Raw genomic sequence first — 22518 nt, 5'->3', positions numbered from 1 at the left:
ATTTGTATAAGCAGTAGTAGTAGTAGCAGTAGTAGCAGCAGTAGTAGCATCAGTAGTAGCAGCAGTAGTAGCAGCAGTAGTAGCAGTAGTATTTGTATTAGCAGTAGTAGTAGTAGCAGTACTAGTATTAGTAGTAGTAGTAGAAGCTGCAGCAGTAATGGATCAGATCAGTGGTGAAATGATGAATTCTCAGTCAAAAACAGCACAGAAATGAACAGAAATGTCTATTCCAGACAGAAGTTGTTCATTGAGAAACAGTTGTTCTCTGCCGCCACAGGAAGCGTTACATCACCTGAAGCTCTTTACATCCCCTGAAGCTGAACGCTCTGTAAACTCAACACCAAGCGCTCTGTGTCTCAACATCCTCAACACACACACACTTCTTACATTGAGCTCTATGATCCAGAGCAAGGTGACGAACAAGAGGTCGAAGGTGACGAAGAGGCAGAAGGTCCTCCGCACGTCCGAGATGCACTTCTTCTCCCCGGCCTCGTACGACTCCACCCTGGCCACGAGGGGCGTGGCGTTGATAGACCCCGCCCCCCTGCCGGCCAGCCGCGAGTCGGCGCTGCTGCTGCATCGGCTGTCCATCGCTGGCCGCGCCCCCTCCGGGCCGGGCCGGCTCCGCACGCCGCCGCACGCTCAGACGCTTCGGCGGGTAGACGCTCCCCTCGCGGTCACAGGGGGCGGGTCATCTGTCGCTAGGCAGGCAACGGAAATAAGCCCCGCCTCTTTTTTAACGGATCCAGCGTCGCTCTGCAGAGGCAGGCTGCATCACCACATCTGCAGACAGGAGGAGGCACAGGGTCAAAGGTCAAAACATACAGGAAGAGCTTTGTGCCAAAATGAGAAAAAAGTGGCACCGACTCTGACAAAATAATCAATAGCAAAACAATTGAAACATATTATGGTACTAATTGGGGCTGGGCAATAATTCAATATTATCGTTTATCATCTTTCAGTGGAATCTGGAATATGGTGATGATATGGTGATTTGGGATCTCATGACACAATTCTGCTGTCTGAACTGATTATAACAAGCAAATTGTATTTAAAAACTGCGGTATAAACATTTTAAGGAATATTATTTGAAAATCTGTAGTAAAATCAGTTTTGTTTGACATCACACCTAACATTACCATTCAGTTCAATGGGATGAATATCAATTTGATTATTCAGCAGAATTTTCCATACGTAAGCGATATAATGATGTGTATTGATACTGAAATAGATTCTTATGATTATTGTGATATCAAATTCAACCATATCACCCGGCCCTAGTACTAATTTAAAGTGGAAATCTGATCTTAATAATAATTATTAATTTGAGCAAACAGGGTGAATCCACAGCGTCTAAATTAGCCTGAAAAGACGAACGTATTTTCACACAAAAAACCTGCTTTGTGCAGCTTTAGATTTGTGATTGACAGCAGTAACACTTTCCCAGACTGAGCTGTTGTTAACATAGTGTATATCTAAATCTAGTTCTGGATTGAACCAAGCAGAGTAAAACATGAGCATCCCAGTCTGACCCGGTAGAGTCTGCACAACTTGAAACATCACACACTGGTGTTAATTAAATCATAAAGCCTGGGAGCAGCTGTCAAGGCTCTTCTGTTCTATTTAGTTGATTGAAGATTTTTTTTTTCCACTCTGAAATATATTGTCTGTTTGAAATGTCGACTGACAGATAAGTTGAACTGGATTCTGAGGCGGTGAAAGGTCGAGTTAGACTTGTGATGTTTGTAAAACAGACCTGTACAACCAGTTACGACGGGTTAAGAAAGTTCCCAAAAGACTATTTTCCATCTACAAGTCAAACTGCAAATATACTCAAACTTAAATGGTCAAAGGAAGGAGGTTTTTTAACTCAATGATGCATTTAGATCAGTGATTCTCAACCTTTTTCATATCAAGGACCCCTAATTTAGCACACATTAGGGCCACGGACCCCCATTTGATGAGATTTTAAATCTTGAACCCAAATCTGAGAATATTTTTATTGTCAGATATGATTTTGTCCAGAACTTAATGACTATCTGTACTGTAGGTAGAGAGATAACAGAGAAACTATGATCAAAACAGTCATTCTTCTACATTCTGTAATGGTGTTCACTTCTTGTAAATGAAATAATGCTGAAGTTTAACAATTCATCAATTTGCTGGGACCCCCCGGAACCCCCCTCAAGGACCCGTGGTGGTCAGCCGGACCCCGCGTTGAGAACCACTGACTTAGATACTTGAGTTTGAGTGGGAAATTTGCATTCTGAACAGCTCCACGGCCACAACACCATGTTTTTTCACCTTGATAAAATCTTACATGCAATTAAGAGACAGTTTGCATAAGTTCTTTAACACATTTCCTCAAACGACTTGGTTTATTAGATTAGACTGTACTCATAATAAGGAAGTGTCTGTGCTGCTTCCAGTAAATCAAACACAGCAGTGCAGTAAAAAGGCGTTTTCCTTATGGCTGCAGCTGATTGTGACTAAACATTAACAGGCTCAGACCGACTGAAGCCTGACTGAGTGATGTCAGTTACAGCACAAGGGTGAAACTACAGGAGGCCTTTACACATCCAGCTTATACATTATCCATATGATATACAGTATGTTATTGTTACCAGATGTTTATGGCAAAAATATACAAAGATGAAAAAAAACACATTATAACATCTAATATGTTAGAATATGACTTTTACTGTTGAGTCGGTGCACAGTGCCTTAACTTCTGTTTTGAAGGGCGCTTTATAAATAATAATAAATAAAAGGTATTATTATCATTTTGTAACAGTTGGTGTCACTTTTTGAAAAAGGTTGGCATGCATTTTGGTGTGAAACTTAATATATTCTGATATATATATATTTTTTTGGATCTGTTCACTGTTTCATTTAAAACAAAAAATGATCAAAATCAGCATCACATTACCTTAAATTAGAGCTGGGCAACATATCGATATTATATCGATATCGTGATATGAGTCTAGATATCGTCTTAGATTTTGGATATCGTAATATCGTGATATGGCATAAGTGTCTTTTCCTGGTTTTAAAGGCTGCATTACAGTAAAGTGATGTCATTTTCTGAACATACCAGACTGTTCTAGCTGTTCTATTATTTGCCTTTACACACTTAGTCATTATATCCACATTACTGATGATTATTTAGCAAAAATCCCATTGTGTAAATATTTTGTGAAAGCACCAATAGTCATCCCTACAATATTGTCGCAATATCGATATCGAGGTATTTGGTCAAAAATATTGTGATATTTGTTTTTATCCATATCGCCCAGCCCTACCTTAAATCCATCAGAACAGAACACACAGAGGTTGTAACTGGGAATTTCCGACTTCTGACTTTGAACGGAACGCAGCATTAGTATACATTAGGATTTTAAAAATTCAAGCCTGGAGCTGAATTTTGCATATGATTACATAACCCCAAGCTTACTAGTCAATGTCAGTGAAATCTATGTGTAAACAGCTCTCTTATTTTATTATTACAGCATGGCTCTAGTTTCTCCTGCCAGTCACATCATGCAGTTTCCCTTTAACATAAAACATTTCACCCTGTCCAGCTTCCTCTTCACAGTCAGACAGCTGAAGCTCAAAGCCAAAGAGTGCAGAGCCGAACAGCTTTTATAACAACAACATATAAAGAGACTTGTTCCAAAGTGACACTGTCCTACATTTGACAGAAGTGGAAGCTCCTCTTACAAAACAAGTGAAACAAGTGAGGTCATTTAAGTTCTTGCTTGACAAAAATGACACTTAAAACACTTTTATAGATCAGCTTCTCTACGTTTTTCAAGATTTTGAATGGACATTAGGGCCGGGCAACAGTTCAATATTATCGCTCACTGTCTTCAATAGACTCACATCGTACAAAAAATGATATCAAGTTATCAGGATTCACAAATCTGTTGTCTAAATTCATGATAATAATCTGAAACTAGTGGTGTCCGAGTTTAAAGCAAGCGACACTCCAGGGAAATGCCAAAGTTTTTTTAATGATGCCCCCCGCCCCACCCCACCCCACCAAACACACACACACACACACACACACACACACACCGCCATATCTCTCTCCCTCACTCTTTCCTCCCTCTTCTTTGTTCACCATTTTAAACTGTACTGCATTTTATACTTTGTGTTTTTTTAATATTGCAGCATTATTTTGTTCTGTCTGTCTAACTTTTTGTGCTGCTGTCATCTTGGCACTAGCCTGGTTAAATAAAGTTTTTTTTTTTTTTTAAACTGAAATCAAGGCAAAAATGCACATCAACAAAGCTGTGGTAAATGTCTTTTTCTGTCTTCACCAAGGAAGAAAGTGAAAGCTGTTTCCCACAGAGTTGTTTTCTTGGTTGTCTGACAGCATTAAGACATTTTGACACATTGAAACTAACATAAATTCAGGTCTGTTCCTGCTGGAGCGGTGTGTCAGCTGCAGTCAGAGAGGCCGGGGAACTGTTCTGGTTAAACCGGTTTACCAGAACAGGAACTGGAATGTCGGCCTCACAGCAGAAACATGAACTTGACAGCCAGACAGAGCCGGGCGGCGCGGAGTTCAACGTTTACAGGAGGAAGTGGCCGAGTGATGAGTTCATTCTCACATCTAGAGGACTGTGAGATATAATTTCCCTTGTAAAGATAATATGTCAATAATTGGGGGCTTTTTTTTTAGCTACTAGGAGAAATACAAGGTCTGCATTTGTGATGATTCTGTGCAGCTCCCTGGTTGGGGTTAGTGCTGAAACGACTAGTCAGCTAATCAGCTATTCAATCAATAGAGATGGGATGATATACATCACAATTCAATATATTGTGATATAAAAATGTGACAATATCGTGGGGCAGAAAAATGTGAATGGTGATATCAGCTCCACTGTCACTTTGTAATGACATTTTTAAATTGTTGTTTACATTCTAGCAAGCCAATGGCATCGCTAGAAAGATTTGAGTCTCAGAAATAGTCAGACTTTGTTGTCACTGAACTTTTATTTATTACATCGTATTGTGGTTGTATTGGATTCTGAACCCCATATTGTGTATTTAAAATTAATACTCAATTATTAGGGATGGGGTGATAAGTTTTTCTCACAATATGATTCGTCATTTATCAAGTAAAAATACCAAACAAGATTTGCTGCTTTTCTCGGTTTCATACCATTATACAATTAATACTTTGGGTTTTTTTTTGGCTGGAAGCAATTCTAAGAATCACTTTGGGCTCCGGCAACTTGTGATAAGCATTTGCCATTTAAAGGCTGATTTATAATTAATTGAAAAAAGTAATCAATAGATTATTTGATAATGGAAATAATGGTTAGTTGCAGCTGTAGTTGGGCGTTCAATGCCCACTGTGACGCTCATACTGTAAATCAATAATCACTCAAACATGAACTACCATTACTGATGTTATACTTCCTCAGAAAGACCACTGGTGTCAAGTTACATCAGTTCTACTTTTACTTTCTATGACACGATGCATTTAATTCCTAAAGATTTATACTAGAGTTACACTGATATATGGGGCTGATGCTGGTCTTTTATTAAATATTCATCCACCACTGATGTGATGGAGGTTCCTGTCTGGAAAACCTGACATGGAATTAGATTTTCTTGTACATTTTATTCAGTCAAAAGATCTCCATTAAAACTCAGTAATGAATCCCAGAGTTTCCTCTAACACTGAATGGGAGTGGTGGGTCACTCTGCCTTAAAGAGCTGCTGACACTAAAAGTATTTCGTTACATTGGAGAGTTTTAGTGTCCCATGATGGTCTAAATTCTGTTTCAGAGGCTTTTCCACCCTCACAAGAGTCATTTTATTGCAGAAACACTGAATACTTTGATTTTTTTTTGGCATGAAAATGGCAAAATTTGAAGACATTGAACATCAGCACCGGCTTTCAACACAACTAATATGGGTCAAAGCCAGTTCACAGTGGATTAAAAGGTGTGTGAGCTCTGTGTGTGTGTGTGTGTGTGTGTGTGTGTGTGTGTGTGTGTGTGTGTTGACCTGCAGCTATCTGTCCCACCACGCAGCCATATCAATGCAGCAGATGATGTCACTGACGCTACACTGTAACTGAGTTAGCATTAGAAACGGGCCAGACGCAGTGGGATGCGGCTTCCTTTGCAACATTGTTACAACTTAACGACTGATCAAACAGAAAGTGAAAGTGTTTGTGTTTAAAGGAATAGAGATACAAAGAGAGACCGCTTTACAAAATGTCACTGGTTTCCTATGGAGGAGAGGAGGCCAACCACAACAGTGTAGGAGCCTTGCATGTGAATGTGAATTAATTAAAGCGATACCGGCAAATAATGGAGAGGAACAGGAACGTTTTTGCAGCAGTTTTAACAGCAAAGATCATGCTGAAATAAACGCAGTGCAGAATTGCAATGGGGGTAAGGCACAATTCAGATGTTTACCAGCATCGCTCAGTTAATTTGACAGCTAGTTTTTTTTACAAAGCCGTGCAGTAAAACCGGGTGTAACGTCTCCATAAGCGTCCTTACCTTCCAGAAACACGCGCTCTGTCGGTTTAATCTGCCCCGGGTCTCTGAATCAGTCCTCGGGAAGGCGAACTGCTGCTGCGGCGGTGGGCTGTCGGTGGGTTTCAACGCACCAGACAAGTCATCTGTTTTCCCGTCGGACAGGATGGAGGTAACAGGAAAAAAAAAACAGACGCAGAGGATTCTGGGATATGTAGTTCATGCTCAAGAGGGCTTTCAGATGACGCAGAGCGCGCCCTCTGGTGGCCATGTTGGAGGGCAGCAGCTCTTGGGCTTTTTTTTTTTTTTTTTTTTTAAATCTGTGCATTTCAGACTTTAAAACAGTAAAGTCAGGAGTAGAGCTCATGTCATGTCTGTGCTGCTTTTGTTCATGTTGTAGCGTGAGACTCGTGCTGCATTCAGGTCGCATGGGAAATATGGGAGATGCAAGCTTCGACTCAACTTTCAAATGGTAAATACAGCTTGGTAACTCGAAGTTTTGCAGTGGACGCCAATTTCTCCAGAGATACTGAATTCTGACGTCACACTGCATTTAATTAACAGTTATTTTTTAATTCTGAATGGCCTATAATACTGGTTGACTGAAATCTGTGTCAGGTGCAAAGGCATAAGTAAATAGATGAATTACAATAAGGAGAAATTAAACAAAATCTATGTGAAATGAAAAACAATGTTGATTATTAGATATTTTAGAATTTGACTCCTATTTTATCTCAGTATCTTTGAAGAAAATAGGGAATTTTAAATGTGAAAAATTTGGGGGTAATCATAAGCAAAAAAAAAAAAAATGCAGGTTCAAATGATACTTTCATGTTGCTTCAGGTAAATAAGTTGTTTCTACAGTAATTCCCACAGGACCTGAATGCAGCATCAGACCAACTGCCTCTACAGTGAATTTGGTGATGAACTTGGTTACTGATGACCAGAACATGATGGTTAACATAACAAAACATGATAACATAATAATAACATAACAAAGACATCAAAAGCAAAGCCTCTTCACTTATATATTTATATAATATTGTGATTACGATCTTTTATTTAAGAAACTGATGAATGAAATCCTTTCAGTTTGTCCCAAAAAAATGCTGATATCATCATATCAGTAAAGTATTCAAGCTTTATTGATCAGTGTCAGGACTTCAGGACAGTTCTTCACTTAAAATCATCAATACAAAAACAGCCTTCTCTCTCTCTCACACAACCCGAAACAATCACACCGTATTCAACCTGAATTTCAGTAGTAACTAAAATTAGTGCAAAATAAATCATAACACTGCTTAAAAGAAACTATCATAAATGCAGATAATTTTCAAATTAAAAGGAGCGGTGATGTAGTAGTGAATAAAGACGAGGGTCATCATAAGGCAAACAACCACCAAAAGCATTCATTTATGCTTTTTTACATTAATGATGACAGTTTGACCCTAAAACTGACAGTTTGACCTGACTTAGTATGATGTGAATTTCTGCGAGACAGACCAGAAACAAAGCAGCTTTTCCTTTAAAACCACTCATCACAAAAACTTAAATCTTAGTGCTGAATGTTACTCATATTTGGGCTTGAATGTTGTTGACTCTAAATAAACCTGAGGCCCGCTTCACACTTGGCCTCCTGGGTGACTGGATTGCAGTCAGTTACAGCAGAAACACATCAGATCCAGGTAAACGCACCCAAGACTTGAAGATCTGGTGTGAAATCACCCAAACCTGCTGAGGTTCAGAGACGCACCTGGACACAGTAAAGGATCCCTGGACCTTCTGAATATTAGTCTGGTCTTTTTACTCAACACACACTTGTAAGAAAGTGCGACAAAAGCTTTCTGTATTCACACTTCAGTGGACTGAAATGAGCTTTAGCTAATTGGCTATTTAATAGCATTTCCCATCAATACCAATCAGTACCACTTGCTGTAAGCTAGCTAATAGCTAGCAGTATCCATTGGTTGCAATGAGGTACTCTATCACTGTATAAAAAAAACAAAAACAGTTTTGAGCATGTAGTTAGCATTCTTCACTGAAACCAACTGGTATCATTAGCTGTAAGCTAGCTTGGTAGCATGCAGGTAGCAGTTCCCATTGGTTGGAATGAGGAAGGCTAACAATGCTAACAAGGCTAACATTTAGATCGTCAGTTAGCATTCCTAATGAAACCAACTGGTGCCACTAGCTGTTAGCTAGTTTGTTAGTTTGCAGCTAGCAGGGCTCATTGGTTTCCAATAAGGAATGCTAACAAAACAGTTTTTAGCAAATGTAGTGACAAACAGATCTAAAAACACCAGACTGAGATAAACAACGTCTAAGAATCCCTTTTAGAACTCAAGATGGAAGGTCAGAGGTCAGCGGCGGGACGGAGAGGCCTCAGCAGTCGACCTCGGCCATCCTGTCGGGCCGGGCCGCCTGACAGGTGTCGGGCGGGGTGAAGACGTTGGGGTCGCTGATGCCCAGCTGCAGGTCGAAGAAGCGGGTGGAGGTGGTGACGCTGCTGTTCCTGGTGTAGGTCTCCTGCACCGGGTAGCAGTCCTTCAGGGTGTAGACCCCCACCCAGGTCTCATCTGGGGAGAGACGGGACGTTAACACTGGAGCCGGGGCGACCAACTGAAGGGTTTGGCTCTAAAGTGAGACGTCAACCAACATCTGCTCCGATAAACAGACTTGGATCATGCATAATTTAGAGATACTGAATGATGAAGTTAAAGAGGAACTAAACCCACCCATGTGATGTCACCACCTGCTGTAGTCTATAGAAGGTGACATCACCTGGCACCAAAGATCAGCCAATAGCAGATGGCCATTTCAGCAGCATGCTTTTTACCATTAGATGTCAGGCTTGACACAGATTTGGGTTCGGGGTTTAGTTCCTCTTTAAGGTAAGTACATTTTTCCCAGTAGATATTGGATTTTGGAATAGAATTTTGGAATTGGATTTTGGAAGCAAGATTATTAATATAAGTGTGTGTAATGGGGAACCCAACTTCTCCTACAATCTTGCACAGTCATTTTACTGCGAGTACCGTATTTCCTCTAATATTGGCCCGGGCCTTTATTTACCTCAACTGCAGAGGGTACCAGGCCTTTATTGGAAGCAGGCTTATATCAGAGACAGGCCTTTATTTCTAATTCCCTCTGTTTGATAAGTATATTTGCTCATATTTTAGTACGAAGCCTCCTTGTTTTCTGATCAGCTTCTGTTGGGGTTCGTTAGGTAGCCATTTTTTTGTTACTGCAACGCATTACCGATAATTACGGTAATCAATGACGGCACGCTCCAGAGACTTCCACCGGCCGAGCCGTCTTGTGGCATACTGCCATCTTGTGGCGCTTGTACTTTACTACAAACTACAGTTACATTATATAACAGGCAGCAGGAGTTTACCGGTATCCACCGTTGTTTTTTCCTTTGTTTTTTTCCCCGGCCTGTATTTGGGGCCGGCCTTTATTTGTTCGTGTCAACCACGGCCATTATCAGAGACCCGGCTTTTAATTGACTACCCGCCACTATTAGAGGAAATACGGTAATCCATGTGAAACAGCAGCCTGTTGCTGACCTCCGTTAAGTTGTAAGTCAGACTGACAGAGAAGAGATACAAGCATGCATCCTGTGAGACGTCATCCTACAATTACATAAAGTTGATCCAGTGCAATTTCTCTTGAATATAGCTATTGATAATCATAAGGTGAAATATGCAAGCTGCAGAGTCTAGAAACAAGGGACATACAGTATATAACAGAGTCAGTATAAGTGAATCCAGTCAACCACTATAATTATAATAATGTAATAATGAAGGATAAATGAAGGTAATAACAGAGATTATTGGACTGGCCAGTGGATGGCAGTAATAGTAAAATAGGCAAAAAAAAATGTGACTCATTTTTTTATATATTATCAGAATCTGCTTTGTCTAAGTCCTGTCTCCCACTTTTTTTCAACTATTTTTTCAACTTACTAAACTGAAAGGTTTAATAAACATAAAAAAAGAGATTCACTTAAAAACAATTCAGCAGCATGACTAGTTTTTTACATATTGTCAGAATCTGCTTTGTTGGTGTTTGTTTATGTGCTAGAAGTGTGATTTTCAGACTGTTCCTCCATACAATTGGCAGTGAATGGAGAGAGAAAAAAAACACAATTCTCCAGTCTCCTCTACCGGAGAAACTGATTTTGGGGTTTTTATCATGGAGGAAGATCCACAACCCGAGGTACGACTCAGACTCACGTTGGCGCGCCGGCTTCCTGTCGGACCACTCCTGCACCTCCACCATGTCCCCCGGCCCGCCGATGAAGTACTGGTCCTCGAAGGTGGAGTTGTCGGGGATGTCGAAGGGGTCCCAGGCCTCGGTCAGGGCGATCTTGGCGCACTGCTTGGTCTTCTGGTCGATCTGGAACATCACCATGCTCTGGTACAGGTAGATGTACTCAAAGAACCTGCGGCGGGACGAGAGGGGACGAGATCACGTGAGGCAGGGAACGTCCGGCGGTGATGTTCCCGCCAGAACCGGTACCCAGAGGTGGGGACTCGAGTCACATGACTTGGACTTGAGTCACAATTTTAATTGCTTCAGACTTGACTGGACTTCTGGTTCTGGGGACTTGGGACTTGACTCTGACTTGTGCTTTGATGACTTGAAAAGGTTTCTGAAGTCTTGACTTGAGATCTTGTGTTTGTGTAAATGACTTAGATTGAAAGTGATGAGATTTGTTCCAGCAGACGACTGAATTTAAATTCTGTTTTCTGAATTTGTATGGAAAGATTGAATTTATTGAAGTTGAAACTGATTATAGAAATCAAACTCATGATGCTCTTACCAAGTTTTTATCCTATTAAAACCATATTGCATTGAAAAGTCCTAGATATTTAGTTTTCTTTAGGATATTAAATTGATACTGGACTCTTGATTTGTTCTGACTTGACTTGTTGTTCTACATTTAGACTTGGGACTTGACATTAATGACTTGGACTTGACTTGGACTCGACTTGTAATCTATATTTAAACTTGGGACTTGACTTTGAGACTTGTGCCTCAAGACTTGAGACTGACTTGGGACTCGAGCAAAGTTGACTTGGTCACACCTCTGCCGGTACCGATATCAATACCGGAACCTTGAATCCGATAGCGGTACTTTTCCCGATACCTATGTTGAATCTAAGTAATATATAAGTAATGTAATGCAAAAGCCAGATTTGGTTTTGGACAGTTTTTTCAGTTTGTTTTCCCAACTAAAATAAAAAAACATTTGAATGCCTATTTTTTTAACACTATAAAACAAGCCCTTATGAATAAAGTATTTATATATAATAATGCATTATCAAAGCACACAAAACCTTTGCACACAAAAAGATTCATTACCGACTGTATCAGTTTATTAATATTATTCCAATCAATCGTTTGTTTGAAAACTTAGCTCCTAGCAGGCCTCAGATCTGCTGAGTCATTGATCAGTATATTGGCCTGTAGTATTGTTTATCTAATACTGAATCCCACCTCACACTCTAATATCACACACGCACCTATTCTCTTACTGGTTCATACAGTATAAGTGAGGTAGACCATGATGGTTCTGTGATAAAACAATAATTATAAAACAATAATTATAAAACACATTGCAGAGCAGCAGCCATACTGCAAACCGAAGCCGATAAAAACAGGCTTCGTCTTTGTTTACTGATTACTATTTCCCAACCTCGCTTTTCAGAACTGGCAGTACCTCTAACGCAGGGTCACTGCTGCATAAATACACTCCATTATGCACAATCAATAGTGGAGGGTCAATCCACCTAAAGGTCACACGCTTTTTTTGGGCTGATGTAAAACTTTATGAGGGGAATCCACTGTGTACAGCATATTAAGCGGTTTCAAACTGGTTTAAGTTGTAGGTTTTTGAAAAAGGGAAAAGCATAAATTATTTATTTTTCTGCCAGTACAGTTGATTTCTGTTTATAATGATGGTTGAAGGCTATATGCCTTATGATGAAGATATGGTTTTTAAATGGGGGGGTTAGGGCATAAATTAATGCTTTTATGAAAATATAATTGATTTTTGTATATACTCTCATGAAAATAGGGTATTTTAAAGGAGGATACAGCATACATTTATGCTTTTATGAAAATAGAACTGTTTTTGTATAGCCTATACTGTGATATAGGGTATTTTAATGGAGGGCGTAAATCAATGTTTTTCTGAAAATGGAACTTATTTTTGTATATACTATGATGAAGATAGGGTATTTTAATGGGGGGAAAAGCCATAAATTAATGCTTTTATGAGAATATAATTGATTTTTACTGCTGGTTGTTTGCCTCATGATAATGCAGGTCATTGTTTACACCACTGGTTATAGTAAATATGAGCAATAATGCAAGGGCAGCAAAGCCTATAAATACGTGTATAAATGCACAATACAGACAAACCGAGCACCGCTTACTTCTGACACGGGGTGTGTTTCTTGTTCTGCTGCAGGAGCCGGATCCTCTGGTTCGGGGCGTCGTAGGAAACGGCGGCCCGGCTGTTCCTGCCGGTGCTGTGGTCGTACTGCACCGACCTGCCCTCCCACTGCCGCGGGGCGAGGCACGGCTGCCCGGCCGGGGCGGCGCCCGGCCCGGGGAGGCCGAGGACAGACGCTCCGGCCGCGGCGAGGAAGATAAACACGAGTCGGTGCATGAGGATGACGGTGGAGAGAGGCTGGATGGAGAAAACTGAACCCCCGGTAAGGCCCGTTTGTTGTTGATAACGGGTCACACTGGTGGCTATAACGACCAGCGACAAGCTAGCTAGGTTTAGATATGGAAGGACTTCCGGTGATCGTTTTCAAAATATTAGCCGCAACGTCAAAATGTCCAAAAATGCTAAACTTGCTCACGAACATTTACGTTTTTTTACAATTAAAAGCTCCAGACATTCACGGCGCTTCCCGACGAATTATCAAAATAAAAGTCTTGTGTTGGAAAACATAATGTTGAGTCCAGTCACAATTTCCAAAATAAAAGCCTTGGACGAAATTTCAGAATAAAAGCCTTTGCGAAGAACATATTACTTCCCGTCAAGTTTTCAATATAAAAGCCCAGTTGCAACTGTTTTTAGAGGCATATACAAAATACCAAAGTGAATATAAATAATTTATTTAAGGAGGAAAGTGCAGTGAATGTTGTGAAAGTCTTGTGACCAGTGTCAAGCCCGCCAGAATGAAAAGCTATAGGGAGTTCCAGTCAAAAACTTCAGAATAAAACCCACGTTGACAAACATGTTGCAACGTTTTCTGAGTAATACAAAGCACCAAAGTCCTAATAAAGAGTATTTTCATGGAAGAATTTATAGTAAATGAAAAATCAATTGTTCCCACAGCTTATGCAGGACGCAATCTCATTATCAGACTATGAGCGGTGGTCAGATCCACCCAGAACTACAGCTGAGAGACTGAAAGAAAAAGAGGTTTGTCAAAAGAAAATATTTTTCTGTATGAGCCCACTGGAAGATAAGAATGTACAATTTTTGCATTTTTGTACAACCCTGACAAACAAATTCAGCCACTTTTGTCATATTGTAGAATACTGGACTCAGTTGTCATGTAATATATTGAATTTCACAGCATGGTTCTTCACATCACAATAATCTTATTCTAGTAGTCCGTTATTTGACGAGTGTAACAGGTGCCGCTGTGTTTCATTTCTCTGCCAGCAGATGGCAGACTTTCCCCAATAGACCCTCCTTGTCGCATCCCAAGAGCGTCACGTCGCTAAATGATGACGTCTCGCTAGCCAACATGGTGAAGAAACAGCGTGGGAAAGCGTCTTCGTCTTCAAGGACAGCGCGTAGTGAAGAAATGACGGATCATTTCAGCATGGCGCTTGACTCCAGCGACGATGAAGCGCCAGAGGAGGTGACTTTTGAAGACTCGAAGGATTCCGCTCTACGGACTATGAAACAGGCGCTGGAGAGAGCCAGAAGGTAGCTAACACAGCTAGCTAGCCCCGAAACGTGCCGTTCTCACGTAGATAGAGAGCCTCGCTCCAAACTATATTCAAAAGTCTGTCTTTAAATGTTCTCTTGCTTGTCCCCAACAGTACATACCTCGTAAAATCTGAATCAACACCTTTTTCTGAATGGTCAAGACCCACTCTTCAATTCGGCATACTCATAAACCACCAAGCAGTACTCTTTGGAAAAAAAACAACTCAATTTGTAGACCTGGTTCTCACCGCTCGCTACCCGCCACATTGTATTTTTGTTGGGGGAAGCTTGACTGAATCCAGGCGATCGAGTTTCAAAAGATGAAATCGGTCGATTGTATGGATGCCGATATGAAGTGTGGCTTCTAAATTTTCTGGAAATGCATTGAGTCATATATTTTGAGGTATATACGCTTGCCTAATAAGCAAGGTAACGCTGCAGTGGTAGATTTTTGAATCGAGTTTGGCATGGGGTTCTTTTTATACGGTACATGCCGGGGGCTGGCAGCTGTTACACGGTACAAGACAACGTTAGTACTGCGGCTAACCAGAGTCAAGTTACTTGTCTTTTAGTCGCTTCTGTAGGCTTGGTGGTGAAGGTAATGAAACAACACTGATTTTGTTTGCAGGGAAAAGGAACTTTTGAAAGAAAAGAGGAGGAAGAGGCAGGAGCTGTTTCAGGAACAGAAGGTATGTTTGTGCGTATAATAAAATGTGTAATAAGACCATGGACTGTTGGAGGCAATCTGGTAACCCCAATACTCTCCATTCTCTCCTGTATGAAGAAAACGCCACGCCAAACTCCATTCCAAAATCTGTCAGTCTACTGCTGCCTTGCTTATTGGCAGACGTTGCCTGCCTGGTTTAGCATGACATACGACCTTTAACGAATCAATAGGATCCACTCTTTAATTCGGCACTCATCCAGTACACCAAGCAGCATTTATATCAGTAACATTTCACCAGTTACAGTTGATTTGCCTGTTAGTCCCATGATCATCTTCCACTAAATATAACACGAAGGTGATATATTTAGGTGTAAGTGCTGCTTGGTAGATCAGATGTATGCCAAATTGCTCCAAGTAATTTGTAAAGCGTCTTAAATCATGTTCTACTGAATTTTTCAAGGCCCGGTCTTTATTTAATCATGAGTCCATTTTTAAAATTTATGAACTGGTTGGTGTACTTGCAAATGTGCAGTCAATCCAAGTTATCCAAGTTATTTGGAGTGTGAACTTAATACGTCACCAGAAAGTGAACAACCTGTACCATCTTAAACTATGAATGAGCATAACACTTCAACTTACTGTCTTCAAGATAAGATTTGGACTAGGGCTGAACAATTAATCGAAATTTTATCGAAATCGCGATATGGCCTACTGCAATCATATTGCAATTGCAATATCAGTCAAAATAATCGCAATTAGATATTTTTTCAAAATCGTTCAGCCCTAATTTGGAAACACCGCTCCTCTGGAAACCTAACATGGACTCATGGTTATTTGGCTGAGGGCGTCATCTGGTCTAAATACTGTGTGAACCAAGGGTTTTGTTTGTGAAAAATGTCAACAAAACGAAGCGTCTGCAGGCTACACTCTGTGGCAGTAGTCTTCAGGACGATGATCTGTCTCAATTTGAGCTTTGCTACAGTGAAGTCCGTCTCTCCGCGGAGGATTCCTCTCACCTGGGACTCTGCTGCGGAGACGACGCCTACATCGCTTTCTGTCTTTTTTTCAAGTCCCGGTCTGTATTTGCTCATGTCGCAGCCCCTTACTGGATTTGTTTACAAATGCAATTCAAAGTGCTTGACAAGTGATTGACCAAACGTAGGATGTTAAAAATGGATTTAGAGACTAATGCACACCAAAACAACCAAAAACCCTCCAAAAAAAGTGAATTGAATAAGACAACAATAAAAGATGGGTAGTTAAGATAATAAAAGATAAACGATAAAAGATAATACAAGCAATAAAAATAACATTAAAAATAAAATTATGAAATACTATACAAAATAAATTGATTATAGTAAAACAGTAAAATGTTAATAAAATAAATAATGATCAACAGTGAAATGTTGATAAAACAAAATGGAAAAAAATAAATAATGATAATAAATAAAATAAGTATAAATACTAAAACCATAAAATTATAAAACACTACATAAAAGCCAGACTGAATAGATGGGTTTTTAGTTTACGTTTAAAAATATCAATATTTTCAGCTCCTCTCAGATCCTCTGGAAGGCCGTTCCAGCGGCTTGGAGCGTAACGGCTGAAAGTAGCATCACCAAATGTTTTTGTTCTGCTTTGTGGAACAGCTAAAAGAGAAGAACCGGAGGATCTGAGGGTCTTCCTTCTTGGTATAAAGCCACTGTGTGTGGTCTAGCTTCATTGCTTTGCTTTTTTTTCCCACAGAAAAGACGACTCTTGCCTGCTGACGTCTTGGAGGAAATCGGTACAGCTCCTTCAAAGTAAGTTTACTGGACTGAGTCAATCTGCAGCCCTTCGTTCTCTTCAGTCTCTTCATAAGAACGATTTGTCAGTGTTTTCATTTTGCTTTTTACAGGAAGCAGAAACTGTCTGAAGACCAAGGTAAAGAGGCTTCCCTTCCCTAGTTAATTTTTAACGTTGAGCTCAGTAGAATAAGCTTCAGCTCCTAGATAAAGAACATCATATTGATTCAGTTGTCATGGCGCTCATGCTTTTTCCTAAAAATCAACCCGTTTGTCACGCAGATGAAGAGGCAGGCGGCTCCGAGGAGGAAGAGGAGGAGGGAGCCGGATCAGACGAAGAAGACGAGGGGAGGGAGGACAAGACCGGGGAAACGGCGAACATCCGGAAGTACGTGAATCCACTTTTTCATTATAGTTTTTGTTTTGCCAGTGAATCATAATCCATAATTCAAACAGGAATTCATCTGGTTGTTTGATCTATGACGATCCAATTGATCAGCCAGTGATCAATATCAGCAAACATTCACTCTAGATATGAAATCTGTCATCAGCCTGCTGGCAACTGTCCGTCTTCAATAGTAGAAACTTGCAAGCCTGTTGCATCATGGGTCAGCAACAAGCCGGAGTTTGAATTTCCTTCCATTTAATCTGCAACAAGCCTCACATTCACCGACATACAAGTCAAAGTTTTGATTTATTTACTGACACATTTGGGCATTTTTTCCCCTGTATGAACTGCAGTACTTTAGTGTTTAGATCTTATTTTTGAAGATGCTGACTTGATGCATTTATTATGTGGGGAAAATATTTAAAAACATGCCGTTTATTTACAAGTCAGTTCAGACTCGGTCTGCTTGAAAGAGTCTAATGAGTCTATTGACCAAGAGGAGAATCTACGTTTCTCGTCTGCCTTGGGCAGTGAGATCTGATGTAATTATCAGATCAAGAGTAGAATCAGGAAGGACAGGGGAAAAGAAAATTAAACAAAAACATATGGGTTCACTCACAATGTGCATCTAAAAGTGGGAGTGTTTGTTGTGTTCTTTTATCTTTCTATTTTGCTTGGTTTGATTCTTTTAATGCAATGCATTTTGCTTGTTCTTTTATATGAATTTTATCTTTTTATCTGTCTTTTATCTGCCTTCTTGATGTAAAGCACTTTGAGCTGCATGTTGTGTATGAAAGGTGCTATACAAATAAAGGATATTATTATTATTATTATTATTATTATTATAATGTTACATGGTTAACTTCTACAGTATTTCTGGGCACAAACTACGTCCATTTTCACCCAAATGGTGACTAAACCTTGATGTGAGCCCCTGACTGAACTGTAACCCGGCTCCTCTGTCAGTCTGAAGGGAAACTACACGGTGACGACGGTGAAGGAGCGGCCGGCGGCTTCCTCCCAGCAGCAGGCGGCCATGGACTTCCTCCAGTCCAGACTCTACGGAGCGGGAAGCGGCAGGACCACAAGTAAGAAGGACGGTCCGCTCACAGGCTGCGTCCACACTGCGGCCCGGAGCGTCCCGATTCAGAATATTTGAGCGTTCAAATCCACCTCGATTCGGTCAAAACTGGAAGCCGCATACCGTGAAACCTGAAATATGTTGGAACAAGCGGGAGATCAGACATCAGCAGCAGTTCAGAAAAGAGCATGAAGGCGTGCGGTGTGATAGACACAACATACAGGCAGCCATGTTTTGGTCCTTCATTAGTCACTTTTCGACCAGGCTTCAGTTCCCCAATTGGCACTTCAACTTATTGTGTTCAAGATAATGAGATTTAGAAACATCGCTCCTCTGGAAACTTCAGGTAGACTTATGGTTCTTTTTAGCTGAAGGCGAAAACAAGAGAAAGTAATATTACATTACAATATTCTTTATTTGATGACGTTTCCACTCTTGAGCTTGACCTTGCAAACCTCTCTATTAGGGCTGCACAATATGGTAAAAAAAAAATCATATTGCGATTATTTTGACAGATATTACGATTGCGATATGATTCACGATTAGTGTGAATGATCATTTTTGCATCACAATTTTCATTTTCACTGAAAAAACTATTAAAATCATGATGATGTGACATTTGTTGGGGTCTGTACCAAAGAAACATTTTTTTTTTTTACATCTGGAGAACAAGATTTGTAGGCCAGAGCATCTCTGCAGCACTACAGTACTTCATTTATAATGGTGTTTTGTCACACATTTTACCTTTATCAAACAATTGCAGCTTCTGCGATTTGAATATTGCACTTTAGATAATATTTTGATTAATTGTTCAGCCCTATTATATCTTTGTCTGAAGGTGTCATCCGGTCTGAATACTGAAAAACATTTTGTTTGTGAAAAATGTCAACAAAACAAAGCGTCTGCAGGCTACACTCTGTGGCAGTAGTCTTCAGGACGATGATCTGTCTCAATTTGAGCTTTGCTACAGTGAAGTCCGTCTCTCCGCGGAGGATTCCTCTCACCTGGGACTCTGCTGCGGAGACGACGCCTACATCGTCACTCTGTTCTGGGGCCAGATTCACCAATGTGTTCTTAAGATAGATCTTAAGAAATGACATGAGGAAATTTTAGGAAGTTCTTAAGAAGGCTCTTAAGTGCAATTACTCAATCTTTTCTTAGTAACAGTCTCATTTCTTACGAATTTCTTTAATTTTCCTACTTAAGAACTTCTCAAAATAGGGCCTGAATTAATTCTGGTTAATAAACTTTAGGCTTACTGCCATTGAGGCTAGGAGACAAGGCTAGGAGGCTAGGAGACAAGGCTAGGAGGCTAGGAGACAAGGCTAGGAGGCTAGGAGACAAGGCTAGGAGGCAACCCAAAGTGCTTCCATCTACAAAACAATTGGGGAAAAACCTATTTAGAGCAACTAGAGCAAAGATTTAAACATTGGTTGCTGTTGGTAACTGTAAAATTTGCAGCTTATTTCCAACAGACATGAGACAGAGGCCTACCTGGCCCTACACCAAATAAAGCTTTACAATAAATGTTCATCTTAATGTTAGGTGTAGGGGAACCTATGAAGACTTTGAACTATAACCTACTTGTCTAAAATGTGTTTCAATATAAGATATTAGAGGCTTACCTTTTCACTGTAGGAGTTTTAAGACAGGTGAAGGGCCGTCTTAAAGTTAAGAAAAAAATCAAGAACAAATTTCAAGAATACCATTTATTCGTAAGTTTTTTCTTAGGAAGAAACATAAGAAGAAAGTTGAAAATATATAAGAACTGTTTTGAACTGCTTAAGACTAAAGTTAAGAAAAAATGGCACTTGAGAAGATTTTTTTTTCTTAAGAGGGTTTTGTGAATCCGGCCCCTGCTCTCTATGAGACGTGGATCTGTTGTAGTTATCAGGCTGAACAGGAGCCACAGATCATTCTTTCCTCTGCTTTCAGGTAACGAGCTTCTTTCCCTTGACAACAAGAGGGGGAGGAATAAAAGCGCGGCGGTGCAGTTTGTCAAGAAAGACTGGGGTGAGTGAAACAGTCTGAGCTTTCTGACTGTAGACTTTAACTCTGCAGACTGTGGTGTCACATCATCTGTAAAGGAAAAGACTGGAGTCAAGTTTTTGGGTTCATCTTTACCATTTCTTCAATGAAAAATGGCCTCTTTTTTTTGGGGCCTTTTTTCTTTTTAGCTCATTCAATACCATACACCTATTTGACAATTTTATGGCAAAAAATGAGTTTTTAAATGTTTTGATATCCAAATCTCATTACTTTTTACTTCCTGGAAAACATAAAATCTTTAGTGGTTACATCATCGTGTACCAGGAGGCGTAAATAAAAATTCCAGCCAATAAAACATCAGATTTTTGAACAGTACTGCCTCAAATAGAACTTCCTTTCTCTACCTAACTGAACTCCCATTGGTTTAGACTTTTGAATGATCTCTCCCCTGCGTTATGTCCCCCCCCCCCCGAACATCCTGTTTCAACAGGAAATACATCACATTAAGGAAGCAGGATGCTCTCAGAATGCCATTCACTCAGACACCTCCATTTAAACCACACACCTTTAAGACGATGTAAAATTAAACAGAGCTTGTGCCGCATCACAAGGGGAAAACCTGAATATTTGTAAATGTTTGGCATGACAATAGTCAAATCTAAAGATGTTGAATATCGGTAGCTTCAATCCAAAAAATATCAGTATTGGCCTTTGAAAAACCTAAACCCTAGTTTCTAATATAGCCATACCAGGGGAAATGTCATGGTATACCTAATCTAAAACGGATGTGAAATGAAGGAAACATATCTAGTCTTCTTCTAGTCTTTCATTTGTTACCTGAGAATGATTTCCAACGCTGCCTCTGCTGTCTGACCCTCCAGCCTCCAAGGAAAAAGCCAAAGCGGAGAAGCTGAAGAAGAGGTGGATCCACAAACAGCAAATTCCCTCCAGCTGACGGGACGGACAGAAGGGTCCCACTCCGAAACCCTCGGCGCTCGGGTCCGGACCGGTCTGAACACGGCTCGCTCACTCGAAGCTCAGCCTGCACACTGAACTTAACATGGACCGAGTATCAGAAACTTATCTTACCAGGCTGATTTTTGGTATCAGGATCGATTGAAAACCTCGAAAATGTTACGTTTTCTGTTTGCTGAAGGGCATTTTCATCACTAAGATAATCAGTTCAGTGTGGTCAGGTTCTATGTAGAAAAACAAATGTTACACAGAGAAGAATTTCACCTGTTGTATGATGAAATGTGCTTTGATTCAACTAAGAAAGGTAATTAAAGTACTGGTTTATAATCGGTGCTGTGTAACTTCCACTTATCCATACTTGGGAGGTTTTTTGGGGATATTTCTCCTCTGATCAGAGGAGAAAGTACGACCTACCTGGACTCTACCGACTGTAAATCTGTTATCAATGATGGTGTAAAAATTAAATATTAATGAAACTTTCCAATGTAAAATTTCTTCCTAACAACCGTACGTGGTTGAATTTACACAAGAACATTTGTTTTGATGCCATGTGACTTCGATCAGGGGTTCTTCATGTGGAAGAGCCCCTAATTCGATAAGTGTGGTCGGCTGTTTGATTTTTATTGATGCATATGATGTAATGCAGAGTTTATACTGTAGGTGGGGAGAACAGATATTCTTAGTCATCCATATTCTGGTCTTTCAGATGGCCAACTTCTATTAAATTCAAAATAAAGTTTAACCATTACTTTTCTTACTCTGGGATTGCTGACCCAGATTTTTTTCTTTGCAGGAAAATAAACAGTTAAAATCTTTTTTTTTCTTGTGTAAATCCAGCCGATGATCATTGTATAAACCGGTGTATCTTGTGCCATTAAAGGGCCACTCATGTTCTGTTTACTTGGTAAAAGTACTGTATAAATAAATGCTTTTACTGGTACCTTTACTTTTTTGTATCCTCAATTTACTCACAAAAGGTGACTGAGCATGCATGATCAAATTTACAGTTAAACACATTCACCTCCTAAACTTTCCTCTCTACACTTTGATCTGTTAAAGGCAAAGGTACATCCTCAATATACATATATATATATCTATTTTTTTTTAAACAGTGTTAAGTGTAGACTTTTCCTTTAAAGTTCAAGATGTGCCAAGTTGTTTG

General features: G+C 40.0%; 2 protein-coding genes across 2 annotated transcripts; one reads left to right on the top strand and one right to left on the bottom strand.

The window, feature by feature from the left end:
- Nucleotides 1-8885: 8885 nt before the first annotated feature.
- epdr1 (ependymin related 1) lies at nucleotides 8886-13216 on the bottom strand. Its single transcript, XM_071538221.1, has 3 exons — nucleotides 12950-13216; nucleotides 10742-10950; nucleotides 8886-9079 (listed from the first exon to the last, which is right to left on the bottom strand). Exons 1-3 carry the CDS (start codon nucleotides 13183-13185, stop codon nucleotides 8886-8888), a joined length of 639 nt encoding a protein of 212 aa, XP_071394322.1. The 5' UTR covers nucleotides 13186-13216.
- A 1066-nt stretch (nucleotides 13217-14282) lies between these two features.
- On the top strand, nucleotides 14283-22279 carry nol7 (nucleolar protein 7). Its single transcript, XM_071538218.1, has 8 exons — nucleotides 14283-14469; nucleotides 15101-15161; nucleotides 16886-16941; nucleotides 17037-17062; nucleotides 17206-17311; nucleotides 18278-18399; nucleotides 20328-20405; nucleotides 21263-22279. The coding sequence occupies exons 1-8, from the start codon at nucleotides 14285-14287 to the stop codon at nucleotides 21334-21336; spliced, it is 708 nt and encodes a 235-aa protein (XP_071394319.1). The 5' UTR covers nucleotides 14283-14284; the 3' UTR covers nucleotides 21337-22279.
- The last annotated feature ends 239 nt before the right edge of the window (nucleotides 22280-22518 follow it).

Source organism: Centroberyx affinis, unplaced genomic scaffold, assembly GCF_046629955.1.
Source record: "Centroberyx affinis isolate AG114_WGS23_722 - 3 ecotype Tasmania unplaced genomic scaffold, CSIRO-AGI_Caff_v1 ptg003226l_1, whole genome shotgun sequence".
NCBI lineage: Eukaryota > Metazoa > Chordata > Actinopteri > Beryciformes > Berycidae > Centroberyx > Centroberyx affinis.
The sequence above is the reverse complement of the archived record's forward strand: the minus strand, read 5'-3'. Positions and strand labels throughout refer to the sequence as shown.

Coding starts and splice junctions, on each gene's coding strand:
- nol7 (XM_071538218.1), top strand. CDS start 14,285: ATGGTGAAGAAACAGCGTGGGAAAGCGTCTTCGTCTTCAAGGACAGCG. Junction 16,942..17,036: donor ATCGGTACAGCTCCTTCAAA/GTAAGTTTACTG, acceptor TGCTTTTTACAG/GAAGCAGAAACTGTCTGAAG. Junction 20,406..21,262: donor GTTTGTCAAGAAAGACTGGG/GTGAGTGAAACA, acceptor CTGACCCTCCAG/CCTCCAAGGAAAAAGCCAAA.
- epdr1 (XM_071538221.1), bottom strand. CDS start 13,185: ATGCACCGACTCGTGTTTATCTTCCTCGCCGCGGCCGGAGCGTCTGTC. Junction 10,951..12,949: donor AAACACACCCCGTGTCAGAA/GTAAGCGGTGCT, acceptor GTCCCGCCGCAG/GTTCTTTGAGTACATCTACC. Junction 9,080..10,741: donor CAGGAAGCCGGCGCGCCAAC/GTGAGTCTGAGT, acceptor GTCTCTCCCCAG/ATGAGACCTGGGTGGGGGTC.